Source organism: Simochromis diagramma, unplaced genomic scaffold, assembly GCF_900408965.1.
Source record: "Simochromis diagramma unplaced genomic scaffold, fSimDia1.1 OVJJ01000816.1, whole genome shotgun sequence".
Lineage (NCBI taxonomy): Eukaryota > Metazoa > Chordata > Actinopteri > Cichliformes > Cichlidae > Simochromis > Simochromis diagramma.
Window position 1 is genome coordinate 4,332,820 of NW_024386908.1, and position 21,476 is coordinate 4,354,295.

Consider the following 21,476-nt stretch of genomic DNA (forward strand, 5'->3'; position numbering starts at 1 on the left):
TAAGTGCTTTTGTTTTTCAATCTCTGTACTTTCTTGTGGCTGTGTGTGGCTAAATGAAAGTACAATCTGCTGTTTATGGCACAACATGTTGTGTTACTGGTTTTTGGAGTCGTGTTTATTTTTAGAATACCCTTATCTGATCTATTTTCTCTCGCTTCCTATCTTTCTCTAGGTCTTGTAGGGAGGAGTGGAGCTACTCCAGTCATAAATGGAGAGGGACGAGCACGCGCTCTGTGTCCTGGACGGCAACACCCACATCCCAACACCTGCTTGAGAGCTGCTGTATCGATGACCACAGTTGAAAAAAGCGATTGCATTTGACACCGCAGACCTGACTATTCTACAGAAACGCTTGGGCTGCTGCCATGGATGGGGAGGAAGAGGTCTCACATATGGGCGAGGAAATGGTCAGTGAACCTAATGGCTCCATAGAACGCAGAAAAAGAGAGGCAAAAGGGACCTGCCTGAAAATTGAAGGGCAGGATGGCTATGTGTTCAAATCCTACAGCATTAGCCCCCGTGAAACTGCTGATACAAAGTCACCTGCTTGCTCTTCAATAACACTGGATAAAGACTCTCTTCCTTGTTTCAACTTTTCTTCTCAGGGTGACGGACTGTTTGAGACAGACACGGCAAATAAGAGTGCTGCAGCTTCTCCCACTCTTTCAGACAAATGCCTAAACATTGACACCGAGGGAAATGGAGAGAGTGAAAAGTATGAAAATGGCAGCGAATTGAGTGAACATGGCAAAGGGGAGATCCAGGATGCTAATGGAATGGAGGAAGAAACCCAGGATGATGACAGACTACCCTTTGGCAGCTCAGTTGGCCCTTTTGTAACTAAAGATGGCGATGACTATAGCAATTTACTAAGTGGATACACAAGCACCCTTTATGATGTCGCCATGGACGCTGTCACTCAGAGTCTTTTGTCATCTATGAGGAGTCAGACCAACCCACGGAAAAAATCTCCAGCATGGAATCATTTCTGCATATCACCACGAGACAGTACCAAAGCAATCTGTTTATACTGCATGAAAGAGTTCAGTCGTGGTAAGAACGAAAAAGACCTCAGCACGAGTTGTTTAATGAGGCACGTACGAAGGGCTCACCCCACTGTGCTTTTGCAAGACGGAGCCGACGCATCCTCAAATAATCTGACTAGCCCTCTTGCCTCATCTTTGATACCTCCCTCCCCAAACTCACCAAAAAACGGAGACTTGACAAATAGCATTGTTAGCTCTGCCTCAAAAAACACTTCACCGTCCACCTCCTCAGCTGAAAATTCAGACCTGTCATCCAAAGAAGTGTTACCCAAAGTCGAACCAAAACTAGAACCGTATGCCAATGCCGACGCTGTTTGCAGCACCCTCCCATCCTCACATTCCAATGAAAACAATGCCGAAGACATGTCAGACGGAGGGCCTGAGCGCCTTCCAGGGACCCCAAAAAGCTCTAGCTCCCGTCGCAGGTCAGCTGTATGGAAACATTTCTACCTGTCGCCTGCTGATAATTCCAAAGCAGTATGCATTCATTGCATGAATGAATTCAGTAGGGGTAAAAATGGAAAGGATCTGGGGACAAGCTGTCTTATCCGGCATATGTGGAGAGCCCACAAAGAGGTTGTAATTGAGGAGAATGGACAGGGAAATCACATTCCGCCACCCTATACTAACCCGCCCTCGCTGCTGTCCCGCACTCAACTACAGGATCCACTGGAACTCAAAAAAGAATCACCCCTTCTTCCATCATCACCAGAAACCATATCAGATGAACTACCCCAAAGCATGGAGGAAAGCATGGATATAAAGGAAGAATCTGATGAGGTGATGCATCTCTCAGGGCAGGAGACCACACTCAACCTCTCCTTCAAAACTCATGGGGAGGACACACCCCTGACTTCATCACCATGTGACCTCTCTGAAGGCCCCAGCCTCAATCAGGATCATTCAGTTTTTCAGCAAAACAAAAAGATCATGAAACGGGTTAAATCAGAAGTGTGGCACCATTTCATAGTGTCACCTGTTGACCAGTTAAAAGCACTGTGCCGTTACTGTCCGTGTGTCATCAGTCGGGGGAAACGGGGCGATTTTGGTACAAGCTGCTTAATGAGACATCTAATGAGACGTCACCCAGATGTCCTCAAAAACCAAAAAAGCACAGATGATAAGGAATCGTCCCCTCATCCCTACACCAATCTCACTGCAGCAGATCCAGTTTCAGCCAAAGAAACTGAGAATCCCCTTAGTGAGAAAAAAACACAAACCATGCCTGTTTTCAGTAAAAAGACGTCAAAACTGTGGAATCATTTTTCCATTTCGCCTGCTGACCCTACAAAGGTGGTTTGTTTGCACTGTAGCCGCACAATTAGCAGAGGCAAAAAGACTACAAACCTCGGCACAAGCTGCCTTTTCAGGCACATGCAGAGGTTTCACGGACATGTTCTTGAAAGTAACAATACTATCTCAGGTGATGTGCCGTCTGCTGAAATTCATGTTAAACAAGAGCTCATGGACACTTCTGTTTATGAAACGGAACAGAATCGTGAGAGATTTGATGAACACCACCCGGTTGCCAAAAAAATCACCAAACTTATTGCAGAAATGCTCGCACTGGATCTTCAGCCATCAGCTATGGTGGAGAATGCTGGACTGAATCGACTGCTAGAGTACCTCCAGCCTCAGTATTCTCTACCACCCTCTTCTTACTTTACCAGCACTGCCATACCAGATATGTACGAAAGGGTGAAGGAGGTTGTGTTGACCCACCTGAAAGAAGCTGAAGGTGGTGTTGTCCACTTCACAACTAGTATTTGGGTCAGTAGCCAGACAAGGGAATACCTAACCCTTACCGCCCACTGGGCGACGTACGAGTCAAGTGTCAGACCCCAAGGTCAAGACTTTCACTGTTCTGCTCTCCTAAGTGTCTCACAAATAGACTCTGATCACGATATGCATGACATCCCAAAGCAGCTCGAGTATCTGTGGGATTCTTGGATCAACTCATCAGGGCTGAAAAAGGGGTTCACTGTAACAGACAACACCACCATCAAAAACACTTTGGAGGACCACGGTCACGTCACCATGCAGTGTTTTGGACACACCATCGACCTCATTGTTAGTGAAGCCATAAAGAGCCAGCGAATGGTTCAGAACCTTCTGAGTATTGCACGAAAGATCTGTGAGCGTGTGCACCGCTCAGCAAAGGCCAAGGAGAAGCTGGCTGAGCTCCAGAGGGTCCATCAGCTGCCAGAGAACCAGCTCATTCAGGACGTCCCTTCCAAATGGATGACCTCCTTTTTCATGCTGGAGCGACTGGTTGAGCAAAAGAAAGCCATCGACGAGATGTCGATCGAGTGCAATTTCAGGGAAATGATCAGCTGCGATCAGTGGGAAGTAATGTTGTCAGTCTGCAATGCACTGAAACCTTTTGAAGTTGCCTGCAGGGAGATGAGCAACCGCACTGCCACTCTGGGACAAGTGATACCACTCATTCATATTCTCAACAGAAAAATAGACTTGCTGTTTGACGAGACCGTGGGAATAGACAACATGCTCAAGTCTCTAAAGGAAGCGATGGTGAGCAGGATGTCTGCAACTCTTCACGACCCTCAATACATCTGGGCAACCATGCTGGACCCACGATACAAAACTTCATTGTTCACAGAGGAAGAAGCTGAAAGATGTAAACAAGACCTGATCCGGGAGCTGGACATGTCCTGTTCTACCTCAGTTGCAGTCAAGCCTCTGCTGCACAACGGCTGCAATGAGGCCAACGTTTCATCCAGCACCGCAAATTCAAACAAGGACAACCTCTGGTCCTTGATGGCTGACATCAGGCAAAAGATAAAAAACGAGGAGAAGCCAAAGTCCTCAGAGCTGGCAGTGCTGGAGTATCTTGAGGAAGACATACTTGATCAAAGCTGTGACCCCCTTGACTACTGGAACCTGAAAAAGTTCCTATGGCCTGATCTTGCCAAAGTAGCCGCCCGCTACGTGGGTTGCCCTCCGAGCATCGTCCCAGCAGAGACACTGTTCAGCACAGCTAGTGTCAACTGTGCCCTGAATCAGCCCAGGCCTTTGCTAGAAAACATGGAGGGTCTGCTGTTCCTCAAGGTCAACCTCCCCTTGATTTATTTTCAGTACTGATCATAATTATTTTGTTGAGCATTAACTTGAAAACCCTTTATTTAAGGACCAAGTTGCATAGCTGTGAAATGGGGGGTGGGGTTCTGTCGGGCAAAATGTAAAATATCATTGAATACACTGATTTTCAATGCAAAGGCCAGATCGAGGCTTTATTGTATTCTCTGTACTACTGTTAAAACACTTTGGAGCTGTTGTGATGAAAAGTCTCAGAAGTGTATCAGGGAGGGAGGGTTTTTCTAGCTGTAGGGGTTGGTGATAATGTGTTTGCTTCTAAATCAATGTTTTTCCTTTGTCTACTCTCTCCTTGTGCCTTATCCAAAACTACTTCAGGTCAAAAACGCTGTAAATATTGTTGAAATTGCGCAGATCACGTCAGGATGCTTTTTTTTTTTAATATTATGATTAAAGATAAGAGTTGTTTTCTGAATGAAAACATGGCCCCCAAAAAATAAATAAATGCTGTGACTGAAAGATATTTTAAGTTTATATTATTTAATTTCCATTGTGAATTTGTGGCTCATGGTACTGTCATTTAGAATTAGTTTTTTTTTTTGTTTTTTTTTTTAACTTGCTGATATGTTTTTAATGAGATCATGTATAATATTGCTGTATTTTCTGAATAATGGGGTTTGTTTGGAATATACAATTTGTCTCTCAAGCACAATTTAAGTTTATGTCCAGGGGTTTAAATTATGGGTTTATTATTGAGTAAAACAATGTACTGTACATTTTTATATTAAATGACTTCTGAACCTAATTTCATAAATGTTTTAGCATTGAGACTGGAAACATGCAAATTTTAGTCATTTGTAAATAAAGGTTTTCCTTACACAATATCGTAGAGTCTTGTTCTTATCAATGAGACCGAAAAGCTGGTGTTTAGTGTGGAGCCTTAAGGCACACGAGTACAAGAATTCAATGTTTTCACTTCATTTTAAGCATCTCCAGTGTTCAGTGAACTTTATTTATTTTTTTGTTATCCTCTGAGCTTAAAAAAAATAATAATACAAAGATTTATTCAGAAGACAAAATAATTTCACAGAGAAAGTGTGGTAGCTCGTTTCCTTGCATGAGAGCAGATAAGATTTACAGATTCATGACTATGTTAATGCAACACTGATAATCTTTTGTAGTGGAAATGTGATACCTGGAGAGATACTTTTTATTATTCTGTAAAAGCACTGGTTTCGCAGTAGTGGTCAGCAAATTTAAAGAAAAAAAATCCAACACTTGTTTAAGTCACTGTTTTGGTGGCCTTTCTCTCCATCAGCACAGTTTTTCTCTCCAAGTGCACTCTGACAGGAGGGAAGTGAAACACACTGAAGGCAATGTTGCGGTAACCTTCTATGAAGGTCAGAGGCTGATGGGTGTCCTGGAGTAATTCTATCTTGGTTGCATTAGCCTCCATCAATAGGTGCGAGTACATCTGCATAGCTGGGCTCGTGGGGCTCAAGTCCTCACGTTTGTCATATCTGTTGAAAATGGGAAGTAAAGTGTTAAAAATGTTTAAAATAATATTTTAAGTTTACTTAAAAAGCTAAAATAAAATAAAAAAATAAAGCTGTATTTATTTTTGTCACTTTGGTCACATTTGATGATGTAACCTGCTTCATAAGGCTTTCACAGACATGTTTATTGAGGTCCAGCATGTCTGACCTGCCTTTCCAAAGTATTTGTACTGCAGTACCTATTCTGAGATTGTAACAATTTCCCCATTTCCAAATGTTACCCATGTTATAATATTTGAAAAAAAAAAAAAAAAACTAAAACTGACAATACAGATACTGAAAACTGAAGTGAGGCCAAATTTTTTTCTGAATTCTAAGCTTAACTCAAAACACCCACAAAAAAATAGAAAATTTAAAACTGTATATTTAAAAAAAACAAAAAAAACAAAACGATTGGTGGACAGATTTCAGATCAAAATAAAACACCAACCTCCAGTTTTTGTTTAGTTGTAGGAAGCGTGAAACTCCAGTCTCAGCAGTGTAGGTGTCAATGTGAACAAATACATCTGAGGAAAGACAGCAACAATGAGAGTTCACTAGAAAACCACGATTCTTTATCTCCTGCATTTCTGACAGACTTTTAAATATGTAACTGTGTGAGCGCTCCCTTCAGAAAGAAAAAAAAAAGCTTGATGTGATTCCAACCTGCTGAAGCTGGCAACAGCCGGTGTAGTTCCTGCATTCCTCTGCCTCCAGGGTAGTTGTGGTGAGAAACATAGAGGCAAATACCAGAGTATGCCGTGTTTGCCAACAGCTGGCCAACCACAAATGCAGAACCCAGTTTGTATATCCAGGATTTCTGGTAGTTGCACAAACTAAATCACATGGAAGGAGGAAAAAACAAACAAAACAGTAAAAAGCATGACAAACAGCTTCAGCTCTCCAAATTTCAATGTCAATTTTAAGAGAAAGGAAACTTTTTAGGATCATTCACTCTTCTTTCAATATAAGGACAGGTGCCGTACGTTTCAGCTTACATGAAAGAGCAACCACGCGCAGCCACCAAACTGAGCACGGGAAAAGTGTATATGATGAAACGCAGCTCTTTGTGGGGCAACAGTGAGTAGAGCAGAATGAAGCCCACTGTGGGCAGCAGCAGTGCTCTCATTCGCCTGTCAAGGAGGCCAAGGGGGACAAAGAACAGCGTGCAGCCCAGGGCGCGAGGTACAGCAGAGTAGAAGTACCAGAGAAATGGAGAGGTTTACTGGGGAGAACAGTCAAGGACTGCTATAACCAACCAAAAATAAACCAACAACAATGTCATAAAATTAAATTCAGCAACATCCTTACCTGAGTTTTAACTGAGCTAGAATGCTAAAGGAGACTGGACTCATACAGGAATATTTTAACAAAGGGCATCAACGTGCTGTTCATCAACACGCTTTTAAGATACCATGAAACTAAAACATTTATTAAATTAACAGTTATAAACTAAGAAATCTGTTGCTGTGAAATTGTGCAATACAAATAAAATGACTGAAATATTCAGTCCAACAAGGAAAGTAATTTTTCCACAGTCAACAAAGTCCTAACTCTAACAGTTATCCTCTCCTACTATTTCCATAAAGTGAAATGTCACATTTTCTGTGTTTTTCTTGTGATCGTCATTTCCCCCCCATAGTTTCCCAATTATCAAACAGCTAAGCAAACAGGAGTGTGCTGGAATAAATCAAAGGATATTCCCCAGTTGGAACTTTTGTTGAGAATGGTGTTGTACCACAAAACCTGGCCTTCAGGCCACAGGAGCTTCCTCCAGAAGAAGGTATCAACAGCCACTGTCAGAGCTGCAGGAGACAAAGGAAAGCAAACACAAACAGTGATCAGCATGTTTTTAATATTGTTAGACATACACTGTATTTATTATAGCTGAACCACTAACCTAATGACAATATCCCAGCAGGAACAGTATATTTCAGCAGCTGCAGCAGCCCCAGCTTCCTGCTCAGGAGCGACATCAGTAACATGAGGCCCATAAAGATGCACAACTCTGACCGGAACACAATGATGACCAAAGCAGACAGGGAGATGAACCGGCCATATCTCTGAGCCATCCATGATGTGAATGCTATAAGAACTGGGCCGAGAATTTTACTCATCATTATAATGCTAGATTATTTAAGTTCCAAAAATAACAAAGAAAGAAACTAGAACTCAAATGAGAGCTGATGGGTTACCTAATGGCAGGGCGAATACATTGGGCAGTGTCCTTGTGCTGTAGAACATTAAATGAAACTGAGATGCACATATAAGGCAGAAAAGGTCTGCAACTGTGGAGCCAAACTGCTTCCTTGCTTCTCTCTGCATGTGCCACAGTGCACCGATGACGCACACTCCCAGGGAAGCTCGGACTGTGCAGAAAGAACAGCACATTAAACATCTCTTTAGAGCTTTTAATTACCTTTACATCTCAGTGGTTTGGATACTAAACAACAAAAAGTGAGATGGTACGCTACCTATAAGCTGCGTGTAGAATTTTGGTGCATCCAGCAGGGAAGACAGAAAAACAACAGGGGAGGAGAGCGTGGAGAGGAAGAGGGGGCCAAGGAAAGTCCGCGGCACCACACCGGGGAACTCATGATGGTCATACTGAAAAGAAAAAAAAAAAAAGGTACTTTCTAAGACTTATACAGCCACAAATCACTGTGATTTATAAGTGATTTAAAATCCTTTAAAATCACAGTATAAGTGATTTAAAGGAGCTCAAAAACAAGAGTAGATAAAACAATCTAATCTCTCGCTTTCAATCACATCACATGACCCTAAGCAAGACCTGGAATTTACCCAGATGTCATGGATTTTTTTCTCCCTTTTTATCAGAACAAACAAGTAAACTGTCTAAAGCATCTCTGTTATGTTAAAGTCGGGACTCTCTTGGCTGTTCTAAAACATGGATTTCTTCTTTCTAATCATCCTGTAGTTGGTTTTTCATTGTCTTGACTCTTCTAAGCTTCAAATCATGGAGTGATGCCCCAGTATTTTACTGTAAATGTTTTTGACTGAATTTTGAATTTATTACTCTCTGCATGTCCAGATATCCAGACCATAAAAAAACAAAAATAAAAAGACAAACCATGATCCTCCCTCCACCGTGCTTTACAATGTCTTCACAGCATTGTTTCACCCCCTACAATGTACAGTGCATGCTTCTTATAAAGGTAAACCTTAAGTCATTCTCACAGTTACTCTGTCATCTGTGGAAGGATACTACTGACAGCTCTGTGCCATGTAGTGTAGTTCATCTTGTAGTGAACACCTAATTAAAAATATTACAAGCTGTAAAGACTGCTGCAAATATTTTTGCTGTCTACTGGGTTCTTTTTTGTTTTTCCTTTTTGGGGGGGTGTCTCTAAGTTTCAGGACTGCTTACTGTGCTCTTAACTTATTATTTTTCAGGACACCCTCATCACAGGGAACACAACAGTCCTGCATGTTATCAAGTTGTAATATATTGTGATAAGCAACATTGTAATAAACAATAAAATAGAACAAAAGCATTGATGCCACAACAGAAAAGAATAAAGCCCAAAAGATACTGATATTGAGTAATTTAAAAATTCCGATATATCAACTTATTGTTTTTCTTTCAGACACACAAAACATAATAAATGTCAGGGAAATCTGTTTATGTGTAGTTGTTTATGAGTCTTTACGAAGGTAATAAGACATTTCTGTTTAAAAATGTTTTATTGTCATAACAAGATCAGCTGGTTGTTGAGTTTGTGGCATTTCAAACAGGTTTTGCCACATTTCAAACAGGTTTTACCAGGCTAGCTTCAGAGTGCCCTCTGGTGTACATGCAATGCAACATCAATACTCCGAAAGGTGATTCTCCAGTCTCTTCTTTGGATTTTTTAAATTTTAAATTTCTTATAAATCTTGATAGTGATATATCAGAGCACTACAATGAAGGCAGAAAAGAACTGCAAAGCAATGTTAATGCTGAAAGCCAACACTGTAGGTCAAGTCTAGTCAGTTACAAAATTTAGTGACCCTAATATTAGTCCTCATTAGGACCACAGTTATTGGTGGCCTCCATGGCATAAATTCAATAGGTCTCTCTTTGTTTGAGGCTTTGATTTTATCCCCAACCCTGGCATCAAAGCTCGTAGTTCCCAGTAGGGTCGAGTTACTCCCATGATGTGCTTATGTGTAGTGCGTTTTGCCTTACAATAAATCAGGTTAAATAGGAACAGTATACCTAAATTCAGCCACCCTGTCCCTCAGTTTTGGTCACATTTCCCCCCATTTTTCAACAGAGCTCCTGTTATGTTCTCTTGTTTTATTGTGAATGAATGTATTTTTCTAATATTGTGACGTGAATGGGTGAGGATAAGACCACATTTATTTTTTTCTTGTAGCTATAGGTTTACGATGGAACAGTCCACACCGCAGTATAGCTGTCAAACTACTGGTGTGTATGATTTTTATAGCAAGCATCAATAGCAAGCAGAATGTTTGGGACGTAGCATTACATCAAAAGTAGGATTTAAACTGTACCCGCAGCTGTCACATTTTTTTTTCATAATGTACCTTATATTTAACATCTTTAGGGCCGTAAGAATGGTATTCTATTTTTTTTTAAAATGACAAAAAGGGAAATTGAATATTACGAATGTTTTATTTACATCCACGGGTGCTTTCTGTGTCCACTTAGCTTATTAACACATCAAATGGCTGCATGCTTACCTTGTCAAAGTCAAGTCTGTGATACAGAAGGTCGTGTGCCGCCTGTAAGTTGAAGCTCTCCTCAACTTTAGTGAACGGACAAATAAATAAATGCAAGAGAGCCACGAAAGCTAATAAAAACAACAGTGGTAGCCCCAAAACAGTCCTCTTTTCAGCCATGACAGCTGAAAAAAAAGAGAAAAGGCTAGTTTTCACTTCCGGCAGTCACAGGAAGTGAACGATGCAACTTTTACTTTGGCTAAGGCGTTGAGGGGTTTTTATTAGTAGGGCTTTTGAGAAATATTATTGAAACCTAATTTTAAAAAAATTATTTTGAATTTACCTGCGAGCTTCCTGAATTTTCCACGTGGGGATGGGTTGTTTTTTTTTTGTTTTTTTCTATTGTCCCGCGCGTGGCGACTCACGATTGGTTTTCCATTTTATTGACAGGCGGTTACAGCCAATCACCACAAGCCACAATTCGATTAAGACGCTGACGCGGAAAACTAGAACCGCTTCAGGGTTTTTTTTTTCTCCATGTAACCGGCATGTAAATACCATTTTGTCACGCTTTGCATAGATAACGCTATTTTTCATCTAATGTTAGGAACACCTCGCATAGATGTGTCCGACCGCTGCAGCACTTTAATATCAGTGGAAAGCTTGCGTGCTAGTGGCTGGAGCGCTCGTCTCCTGATATGAAATTGTGTGAATTGATCTGCTGAGATGCTGTCCACCGGTCCAGAGCTGCGGCTGCTGCGCCTTTTGTCTTGTTTAACTCTTGTCTTACTTTGTCAAGTTACTGACGCCAAGAAGGATTTAAAAAGCGCCTGCAACACCTGCCGGCAAATCACCGAGAACTTCAACAAGGTCAGTGAGCGTTTGCAGACCTTCTTCCTTTGTGTTGTTTTTCATTGTGTTGACGTGAACATACGTCAGTCTAATGTAAGATGCCTGGGTGTCCTTTACTCAGTGCAGGGTCCTTCTTATTTCTGGGCTCAAAAATTAAAATGTCTGCGTTGTATGTCAGGGCTTCGAGAGAACAGCAAACCAGAACTTTGGAGGAGGAAACACAGCCTGGGAGGAGAGGAAATTGTCTAAATATGAGACGAGGTGAGACAGCCAAGAGCCCAGCCTACAGGTCACCCTGCCACAGGTCCTGTGATCTGAGCTGTTTACTTTTCACTAGACCTACAGGCTTTTGAGCTTCTGTGCTTTCCATCAAATGAAGTTGTTTTCTTTTCTTTTCATGCAAATATAAATAATCTTGTACATTTTGTGATGTATGTTTACAATCTCAAACTAACTTGTGCACTTGTCTCGTCTGCTGCTTTCCTTCCACCCCAGCGAGATTCGGCTGATGGAGATCGTGGAGGGGCTGTGCGACAGCAGCAGCTTTGAGTGCAACCACATGGTTGAGGAGCACGAGGAGCATTTCGAGACTTGGTGGTTCAAGAGGTGGGTTGATGCAAATGACGTGGTTGGATTTTAAAGGGGACCTAATGAGTGATGGACACATGGTCAGGCAGGCCGGCAGATGCTGATCAGGGTTGTTTGCGTTGTTAACCTGCTGTTAAACCTCGTCTCTTCCTGCCTTGTTTTCCTGTTGCAACACAGGAAAACGAAACATCCCGATCTGCACAAGTGGTTCTGCATAGAGACCATCAAAGTGTGCTGTCCAAAGGGAACATTTGGACCCGACTGCAATGGTGAGAATTTACAGATACACCCACCAGTGCTCCAGCCCCCCCTCATCTTAATTTCAGGGCTTCCAATGTTATTATGAAAACAGGTTGCTTGTGTCATACAACTTTTGCATTTTTCCAATGCTGTCCCAAGTCGTCAGATCTATAAAACATCTACTTGCAAACAGTCCATTTCTAATTTGCGCCTCCTCTCTTCTCCCAACTGTCACTCAGAAATAAATGTCGGTGTGTGTGTGTAAGTGGCCCTAAACATGAGCTATGTCATGAGCAATGTTACACCTGACATCTTAAAGGCAGTTTAACAAAACAGTTTACGATGCATCTGTGGAAAGCTTCCTGTCAAACCAAATTAACATGGACAACGACTACTTGGCAACCACCTACAGAAGTGCAATACATGAGGAAAAAGGATGTAATACAAATTTATGATTTCACACATTACCGATCTTCTATTGGTTGTGCCACAGGACCTTTAAAGAAAGATGCTTTTATATTTAGTGAGAGTTTTTGACATAAACATTACCATTACTGAACCATAGTGTTCAAACATCAGTGGTCTCTGTATTACTATGTATAGAAAAACAGTGGCATTGAGTGTTTTTGGGTTTTTTTTGTTTTGTTTTTTAAAAAAAAAAAAAAAGCTGCAGAAGCTACCGTGCACAGAAAAAGAGGGATCCCAAGAGCGAGTTGTAAAATTTGGTTTAAAAGCACAAAAATAATTTGTCTGTCTTCATTTTTAAGCCTGTGTGGGGGGTTCTGAGCGACCCTGTCACGGGAATGGTGCGTGCGATGGAGACGGGACCCGTGGGGGAAACGGGAAGTGCAGCTGCCACCACGGTTATACGGGCGAGTTCTGCCTAGACTGCATCGACGGCTACTTCAACGAAGTGAGGAACGACAGCTTTTCTCTGTGCACAGGTAAAAAAAATAAATAATAAAAAACTCAGTTTACCTAAATAATAGAGGTGGGGATCACCATACATCCCACGATACGATATTATCACAATACTTAACGCACGATACGATATTACTTTTTTTTTTTAAAAATATTTTGTGATATTCAGATTCTGTACATAAAGGTAAACTTTATCAATATTCATTTTATCTAATATCAAAGTCTCACTCTCAGTCTTTCTCTCATTTCAGTCAGTTTTATTGTTGACAAACTGAACGGTTTGTATTACAGTCTAGTCCAACTTAACTGAATGCAACCATCTGGTACAATTATAGCTATTCTGAACTATGCAATTTATGAAAACTATGCAGCCCATTCAGCAACTGAAGAATTTGAAAGTAAATTAAAACAAAATATAATTTTACGTTAAATAAAAAAGTTTTAAAGTTAATTAAAATAAAACATGTCTTAAATTAAAATAAGTAAACTGTCATGTTGCTGCCAAAAAAAAGTTAAACACATTTGGACAGTGAAGGAATGTCAGGATTCTTGCTCAGAAAAAGGAGCTGATCAACATGCTCTGAAGTCAGAGCATGTTCCAGTCCACAAAAACTTTTTTTGTAACAAAATATCTATTTCTGCTGTCCCTGTATCGATACATTATTAGCAAACAAAATATCACGATACTACACAGTATCGATTTTTTTCCCCCCACCCCTACTAAATAAGTTACCTGCTGTTGCACCAGAAACTCATCACCAACATGAACGTACTGATAGAAATTTGGTCTTCACTTCTGCAGAATGTCACTTCTCTTGCAAGACCTGCACTGGAGCAACCAATCAGGACTGTGATGAGTGCAAGGAAGGCTGGGAGGAAGACGACCAGGAAACTTGTGTAGGTAAGACAACTTGTACTGGCTCTCCATGCTACATGACATTCTCTTAACAAAAGTACTCGGATAAAGAGGTCATCTGAGCTATTGTTCTTGCTGTTTGGGTTCCATCATTGTTCCAACTTTGATTATTATACCACTGGTTGGATAAACCTGCAAATCTCCGATCTTTTTGCTGTTTCATAACAATTTATTGACTACACAAATTGTTGCGAAATCAACCAATAATGGACGGGTTAGTTATATTTTAAACTCAGAACAGTACCAGACCTCGTAAATTCTTGAAAATGTTATTTTTTTTAAGTACATTTATGTTCATTTTAAAACTTGACGCTAGTAGCACAAGTCAGAATGCTAGCACAGGTTCGTCCAATTTAGCCTCAGTTTTCTGTTCTTGGCTGATACCCGGTGTGGTCTTCTGCTTCTCCGAGGTTTGATCTGCTGTTTTAGAGATGTTCTTCTGCATACCTTGGTTGTTTGTTTGAGTTAATCTTTCCTTCTTGAAGGCTTGAAGCAGTCTGAGGGGTATATTATGAAGTGAGATTAATGGCCATGTCAAGCTAAAAGTGGACTAAAAGGCTACATGTATAAAGGCCAATTTATACACCATGGAGTCCTACTTTAAAGAACTGTCATAGGTTTAACACTGTCTATTAGGCTGGATTTAAGAATTAAGAGTTTAAAATCATAACTCGGTGGAAAAATGAGACTAAAACTAAAATGTGGTGTTTCATGTCTACTTTAAAGCAGGGTGACGCTCCTTCACCCGTACCTCTGCCAACCCCTGCTTGATTCGTTCCTTTATGTACATTTTCCAGTGTCTCACACACACTCTTTTGGCTGTGTACACAAATTATGGGGGCGTACGCCATAATAAGTAGGTTTGGTTGAGCACAAGAATGACAACATCACAGAGCGCAAGTTTGATAACATCATGGAGAAGCTAACTGCTCTCCAATGGGAGATTTAGAGACCAGTGTTGGGCTGTTAGAACTGCTTTGAAATTCATATGAGCTGTTCGCACTAAAGTAAAAAGCACCATCACTTCATGCGGATACCCTTTCAGCGCCAGCTGCGGTCGCAAGGCTGGAGCCGAACAAAAACACCCTGATAACGACTGTGTTTAGACTGTTCCTTCCCATTCCACGCAAGGCCACCTGGGTTGGCTGGAAGACTGTTTACTTAGCCTAGCAGGGCGAAGGACACTGTCTCGCACACACATACATATACACTGATATGCACACACTCATCGCCCCTCCCTTTGCAAACGCCTTCGATGCTTGTTCCCTCCTGGGAACACGGCGGGTCTGAGCCCGCGCTGGAATGGTAGCGCTGGGCAGGATGGCTGCTGTGTTTGCTTCGGATTACTCCTCACCCCCACCCGACCCTGTGGCTTGTCACGTGTTCCATAATGTTGTGCTGTGGACATTTATGTGCTTTTTGTGCAGAGGAGTTTTTTAGTTTCCTGTTCTCATGCTGTCCTCCCAGGAGCCCAGCATGAGTAGAGGTCTCTTTTTTTCCTCTTGTACTTTCCCATTGTAGTGTATATTTCAGTGTTTTTTTTTTTTTTTTTTTTTGTTTTTTTTCTCTGTAACGCTACCGATCTCGTGTGTGTGTGTGTGTGTGTGTGTGTGTGTGTGTGTGTGTGTGTGTGTGTGTGTGTGGGTGGGTGGTCGGGGTCCCATTTCACTGCAGGGCAACCTGCACATGTCGAATAAAGCCTTGATTGATTGGTTTAATTATGATCAGAATCATCTAAATCTTATATACATTAAATACAGGATGACAGAAGTGAATAAATACCACAGAAATGGAATGAAAGGGAAAAAAACACAAAAATCATATTTGAGCAACTCCATAATCAATACTTCGTTAAAATGCTACACTAGTGTAATTACAATCAAATGAGGTGTGTGTGTGTGTGTGTGTGTGTGTTAAGTTGCCTTAACCAGATCCTATACGTCAGCGGTCCCCAACCCACCTGTTGGGGACCTGTAGCGGGTCGCAAGAGGTCAGGGTGTGAAATTTATCGCTGCTATGTGTGGTGTGAAAATGAATGTTGACCTTTTGGCTGGGGTCAAAGAAGACATGCCCAAGAACATCCAACGGTTCGATCCGCCGGTTAGCATCCAAGTCCAACATTTGTTTAATCAGGCTCACCAACAAATCCTGATCACTGTGGCATCCTGTTCTCATTTTCAATCAGGTCAACAAGACACTTAAGCTTTAAGTGTCGGTTTCTTGTGGGTGAGTCCTGTCTGATATTCAAATTATTCTTTTGTTTTAAATATATTCAGCAGTGAACACTGCAGCTTTCTTCTTTTTCTCAAGGACAGTCTCAAGGATAGCCTGGTGGCTGGCCCTGAGTGTGTATGATGAACCGGATTACCCGGGTAAAGCAGCAGCCTCGTAGCACGCTCCAAAGCTATTTAGCCCAGAGACCACGTTTCAATAATTAAATGGAATCTGAAGCATATCCTCTGGTGGCCTGTACCAAAGAGCCTGTGCACAGACACGAGGAACTACTGCGGACACATGACATGATAGGCCAAAGTCCATAACTTTGACTTTGATGGGACACTGATAGTGGTCCACAACCATTATGTTATCAGGTTTGCAGGCAGCACGTATGATTCTCATAGAACTCAAGTGGGATAGGTCAAACAGGTTTTATTCCAGGAGTTCATAATTTAAGAATATACATTGCTCAATGTCAAAGGAAAAAGCCGTCCCACTTTACAACATTGGAAGTGTCTGGATCCAAGCGTTTCAACTTCTCCAGGATGGAAATGTCACATTTTACCTGTTTACAAAGTTTCATGGTGGTTCTTGCTGTATTTGATAGTCACACATTGTGTTGTGGCATTTGGTTACAAAATAAAGTTGCCTTCTGTAAGGAAAGCCTCCACCAAAACGGGACCTTGACACTGTCAGGAGAATGACTGATGTCCATTTATTATAATAATAATAATAATAATAAATTTTATTTATGAGCGCCTTTCATGTCACCCAAGGACACTTTACAATAGGATAAAACACTTAGTAAAACAATGGCAGAATAAGAACAATAAAATAAAAGCACAAGATAAAATTAACAAACAGTGGATTCACAGTGAATATGCAGATTTGAACAGATGAGTTTTGAGTTGGGATTTGAACTGGGGGAGAGAACCAATGTTTCTTATTTCTGGGGGCAGAGGGTTCCACAGCCTGGGAGCAGAGCAGCTGAAAGGAAGGTACAGCAAGAGAAGAAGACGAAGAAGCGAGGTTATGAATGGCCTTGAAGGTGAGCAGAAGAAGTTTGAAAATTATCCGGAATTTCACAGGGAGCCAGTGAAGTTCCTGAAGAACAGGGGTGATGTGCTGGTAGGAGGGGGTTCTGGTGATAATGCGAGCAGCAGAGTTCTGAACCAGTTGAAGCTTATGGAGGGATTTTTGGGGGAGACCATGCAAAAGAGAATTGCAGTAGTCAATACGGGAGGTAACAAGACTATGGACAAGAATGGACGTAGACTGGGTGGAAAGAGAAGGAAGCAATCTGTTAATGTTACGTAGATGGAAGTAGGCAGAACGGGTGAGATTATTGATGTGAGATTTATAGGAAAGTGACCTGTCTAGGATGACACCAAGGCTCTTAACCTGAGGAGAAGGGAAAACTGTGGAGTTATCGATGGTAGGTTTGATCAGGTTCCCCTGGAGACGGGCACCAACTGCTCTTTGAATGGTCACAGGTGAATCTTGAGGCAGTGTAATAGTCAAACATTTTTGCTTTCACCCTCATTCTGCACCCACAATAGATGAAGCCAGAAGAAAAATGTTTTTGAACACAATTAAAATATAATGATCTATATCATATATATGATGCATATAAGAACTCTTTTGAGGTTTACAGAGAACGGTCAGGAAACATAGAAAATGTCCAGTGAGCTGCAGTTCTCTTGATGAAAATGCCAAAGTTCAGAAGAGAATGGCCCGACTGCTTTGAGCGAGTGGAAAGGCAACAGTAACTCAAATAACCGCTTGTTATAACCAAGTTATGCATAAGAGCATTTCTGAACGCACAACACATTGAAGTTTGAAGCAGATGGGCTACAGCAGCAGAAGACCACACCGTGTGCTACCCCTGTGACCTAAGAACAGGAATCGGAGTTCTCACCGGCTCACCAGAAGTTGGAAACTAGGAGTTTGGAAAGATGTTTCCTGGTCTGACGAGTCTCGATTTCTGCTGCAACATTCAGATGTTGGGGTCGTAACTTGGTGTCGTAAAATGATAAGTCCTCAGAATCCACAGTGTTCAGAAAACCTTGGAAAATACTGATACTGAATATGATTGCAATTTCATATTGGCACTGATGGGCTGCCCCAAACACACCCATGTGGTGACTACTGAAGACTTAGCATTACCTATTGACTGTGATGAGCATCAGTTCATCATTATTAATAGGTGGATTTAATGCTAGTTCAGTCCCTCTAAGTGTTATATAGGAAGCATTTCCTATAAACAAAACTCAGGTCGGTCAAAATGAAAACCTACGTGACAGTTTTATAAACTGCCATAGATTTTTAAATAGTTATATAGTATGATTCATTTTTGCATTCACTCAATCAAAATTAATTTCCTATCTTTGTGGGAATACAGTATAGCATACGTACACACAGAGCCTGAATCAAAACGCCTGGCTTAACAGGGAAAGTCGATAACCACAGAGGTAATACTTATTATGTCCAGCCAAGGTTTTAATTTTGTCAAACCATTCCCCTTTGGTCATTCTCCTCTGACCTCCACCATTAACATCCAGTTTTGCCCCTGAGATCTAATCTGCAGACACTCACATTTTTTTGTGTTTTCACTCTGATGTGTCAAAGCACACAAAGAATGATCAGCAGATGGCGCTGTGTGGTTGCCAGCCTGTTTGATGGCTCTCTGTCTGATGTGTTGCAGATGTAAATGAGTGTTCCAAAGACCCTGTTCCATGCAAAGAAGATCAGTACTGCCTCAACACAGAAGGTTCCTACTCTTGCAAGGGTAAGAGGTCATATGCCAAACAGTAGCTTTTGGAGCAGTGTGGAAATTTTCTTCCAGTGAACTTATCGCTGTTAGATGTTTCATATTACAATGTCTGTTATCCATTTACTGACAGTTTTGTGAGACCTAACTTTATTCGGTATGTTTGTTCCTCAAAGCCTGTGATAAAGTGTGCTCCGGCTGCACTGGAGCCGGTCCCGATAACTGCCAGGCTTGTGCCAGCGGGTACCAAGACACAGAGGGAACCTGCACAGGTATTATTCACTATTTGAAAGATTTCTGACACTACGTTAAAGTGTCAGTCTCCACTTTGAGTTTAATACAAATGAAGCCAAAAGAAGCAGTCCTTGGAAGTAAATTCTTAGTGCTTCCATGCTGGCGACCTGTCCAGGGTGGACCCTGCCTCTCGCCCTATGACATGTCATTAATGTGCATAATGTAAGCATGAGTCTCTCATCACAGTAGGATGCAGGCTTAACTTTACATCACTTTATATTTGCGTTTTTTACATCTTCCCTTTATGTGTCTTTAATTGTTGTAATAAAAAAAGATATTGTGAGCTCCAGACTGCTGTGGATGGACAGAACCTCTTAATTCTACCCTTGGAAAGTCTGTTTTAGTTCCCCTTAACTGATGTCACATTTGTAAGGATAATGCATTTTTGGGTTGCACCCATGAAAAACTTCTCTATACATTTTATCTATATATTCGATTTTATTTTTTTTTAAAATGTATTTATTTAAATCTTTGCCAGATGTGGATGAGTGTTCGCAGTCAGAGCCAGTGTGCACAAAAGAGCACCAGGAGTGTGTCAACAATCAAGGCAGCTACACGTGCATCTGCTCTGAAGGCTACGAGGAGCAAGATGGGGAGTGTGTGCAAACACAACAGCCAGGTGAGGATGAGTGTTGGCATGAAGTGGCACAATACCCATTCTAACAAGTTTTCAGTAGTAATGTAGGATGTGAGGATGTTATTTAAGCAACATGTTTACTTTGTGTGCTTCACTGACTGCAGTGTGATTAATTCTATAAGTTTTCCTATGTTAGATACAGCCGAGGAGTCGGAAGCATCTGAGGCAACCGCGAGTCCACACGGAGAGCTTTGATGTCACAAACGGGGACCAGGAAGAACAAACTGTTGACATTGCTGCACATTCGAAGCCCCTCCTTCATAAAACTGTCAACCACATGCACTTAACGAAACAACGAGAGCCGAGAGGACGTCGGTTTCCAGCGGAGGATGATTAACAGAGAAAAAAAACACACACACCTTTTACGCTCTCACCATGCTGGGTGTTGCTTTTCTCCAGTGTGCTCAGACTCGTTGTCTTTGTCTTATATGGTTTTAAAAAGCAACGATGTTTCAATAAAGATTCATTATGTGAAGTTTATCAAAAACTGACCGACGTCATCGGAATGTGGACGCTTTCAGCTTTGGGAGTTTTTGTGTATGTTGCAGCAATCATGCATTACCACAGGATGGCAGTATAGTCTTATGAAATAAAGACGCTCCAGCTTTAAACCATCTGGACAGGACTAGACGGTGCTTCTCTTGCCCTGATATCGCATAAATATTTTGAAGCTAGGCCAGATCACAGCTGCGTATTGTCCATTATATTCAATATGAACATCATTCTTATTTCCACCAACATTAACCCCCACTTATACCACACGGCCCGGATTCTACATGACGTCTGCTTGGTCTTGCAAACCCGAACCATCACCTACCCTTGATTGGCATGCTTTTTGGAAAGGCCCTTCCTCTGGCCCTGTGGGGATCAAAACACATTTTTCTAACCTAAGTCTCACCTTGCGGTAAATCTTCCCAGCTTCCTCTGTGATGATGTCAGCTGTTTTGACTGCAAGGCCCTCTAAGACATAAGAAAGGGCAAGTAAAGGCCTGTCTAATCTAGCAGTGAGGCAGCAGAGAGCCCACCTCTCTGCCTACTGTTAACTCCACCATATGGAAAGGGGTTTTCTGGAGGCATAGGAATATGGGGTTCACCAAACATATATATATATACATATATATATAATTGCCAAAGCAGAAAATTAGTAGAAGGAAAAAAATGAGCAAACTTGTCCTTCTTTAAAATTCATGACTTATAGCTCTAGCAAGACTGTTTTTTCTTTAGGAGAGCACCAGTATGAGTCAGCGTACTGACTAATACATGAGTCAGTGTACCTATTATTGATGCTACAACACCCATCTAGGTGAGTTTAGCTGTTATGAGATGTACACTGTATTTGTTATGATGCTTCCACCGCCGCCTCAGTCGCAGACCAGCTCAAGCGGGGATCATCATGTCGCGGCGAGCTGATGCAGAGTGACCAGGCACTATGAGTAATCACTGTAAATTCACCTGGTTTTTTTTCTCTGACGCACAGGGCTTTTCTTATTTATTGCACTCCGAGGCAGTGGCGCAGCAGAGATTTTGTGATTCACTCACAGCGCCCGTCTTATCAGGCCGCGGCACAAAGTGGGATTCATTTCACTTATCTAAGATGCACAGTCACTCTGTTTGGACTGCTGACTTTCTGGAGTCGGGGGTATTTCTTGAAGCTGAATGCCAAAATGTGAGATAATTTTCTGCGATTATCAATGTGGTTCTTGTTGTCACAGTTTGTGAA

At 41.6% G+C, this 21,476-nt stretch overlaps 3 protein-coding genes across 5 annotated transcripts in view; 2 read left to right on the top strand and 1 right to left on the bottom strand.

The window, feature by feature from the left end:
- The window catches only part of zbed4 (zinc finger, BED-type containing 4), an 8,449-nt gene extending 3,467 nt beyond the window's left edge, over window positions 1-4,982 (top strand). For 2 of the 3 annotated variants that reach the window (XM_040035049.1, XM_040035048.1), the window contains exon 2: window positions 173-4,982. In XM_040035049.1, the coding sequence (XP_039890983.1) occupies window positions 366-4,148 (3,783 nt within the window). In that variant the 5' untranslated portion in view covers window positions 173-365 and the 3' untranslated portion in view covers window positions 4,149-4,982. The remainder of the gene's footprint in view (window positions 1-172) is intronic. The other variant, XM_040035050.1, reaches the window with a different exon arrangement.
- On the bottom strand, window positions 4,714-10,531 carry alg12 (ALG12 alpha-1,6-mannosyltransferase). Its single transcript, XM_040035060.1, has 9 exons — window positions 10,343-10,531; window positions 8,110-8,242; window positions 7,831-8,004; window positions 7,536-7,730; window positions 7,337-7,440; window positions 6,634-6,857; window positions 6,302-6,471; window positions 6,087-6,162; window positions 4,714-5,620 (listed from the first exon to the last, which is right to left on the bottom strand). Exons 1-9 carry the CDS (start codon window positions 10,499-10,501, stop codon window positions 5,383-5,385), a joined length of 1,473 nt encoding a protein of 490 aa, XP_039890994.1. The 5' UTR covers window positions 10,502-10,531; the 3' UTR covers window positions 4,714-5,382.
- A 275-nt stretch (window positions 10,532-10,806) lies between these two features.
- Window positions 10,807-20,247, top strand: creld2 (cysteine-rich with EGF-like domains 2). Its single transcript, XM_040035061.1, has 10 exons — window positions 10,807-11,191; window positions 11,352-11,434; window positions 11,669-11,779; window positions 11,939-12,030; window positions 12,769-12,945; window positions 13,725-13,823; window positions 18,760-18,843; window positions 19,002-19,097; window positions 19,598-19,738; window positions 19,893-20,247. Exons 1-10 carry the CDS (start codon window positions 11,048-11,050, stop codon window positions 19,949-19,951), a joined length of 1,086 nt encoding a protein of 361 aa, XP_039890995.1. The 5' UTR covers window positions 10,807-11,047; the 3' UTR covers window positions 19,952-20,247.
- The last annotated feature ends 1,229 nt before the right edge of the window (window positions 20,248-21,476 follow it).

What these genes read in the sequence shown, in the direction of transcription:
- alg12 (XM_040035060.1), bottom strand. Translation starts at nt 10,501, where the DNA reads ATGGCTGAAAAGAGGACTGTTTTGGGGCTACCACTGTTGTTTTTATTA. An exon ending in TGTATTCGCCCTGCCATTAG is followed by an intron (nt 7,731 to 7,830) that starts GTAACCCATCAG and finishes TTCTCGGCCCAG; the next exon opens with TTCTTATAGCATTCACATCA. An exon ending in GCGCGTGGTTGCTCTTTCAT is followed by an intron (nt 6,472 to 6,633) that starts GTAAGCTGAAAC and finishes CATGTGATTTAG; the next exon opens with TTTGTGCAACTACCAGAAAT.
- creld2 (XM_040035061.1), top strand. Translation starts at nt 11,048, where the DNA reads ATGCTGTCCACCGGTCCAGAGCTGCGGCTGCTGCGCCTTTTGTCTTGT. An exon ending in GAGACTTGGTGGTTCAAGAG is followed by an intron (nt 11,780 to 11,938) that starts GTGGGTTGATGC and finishes GTTGCAACACAG; the next exon opens with GAAAACGAAACATCCCGATC. An exon ending in TGTGCAAACACAACAGCCAG is followed by an intron (nt 19,739 to 19,892) that starts GTGAGGATGAGT and finishes TTCCTATGTTAG; the next exon opens with ATACAGCCGAGGAGTCGGAA.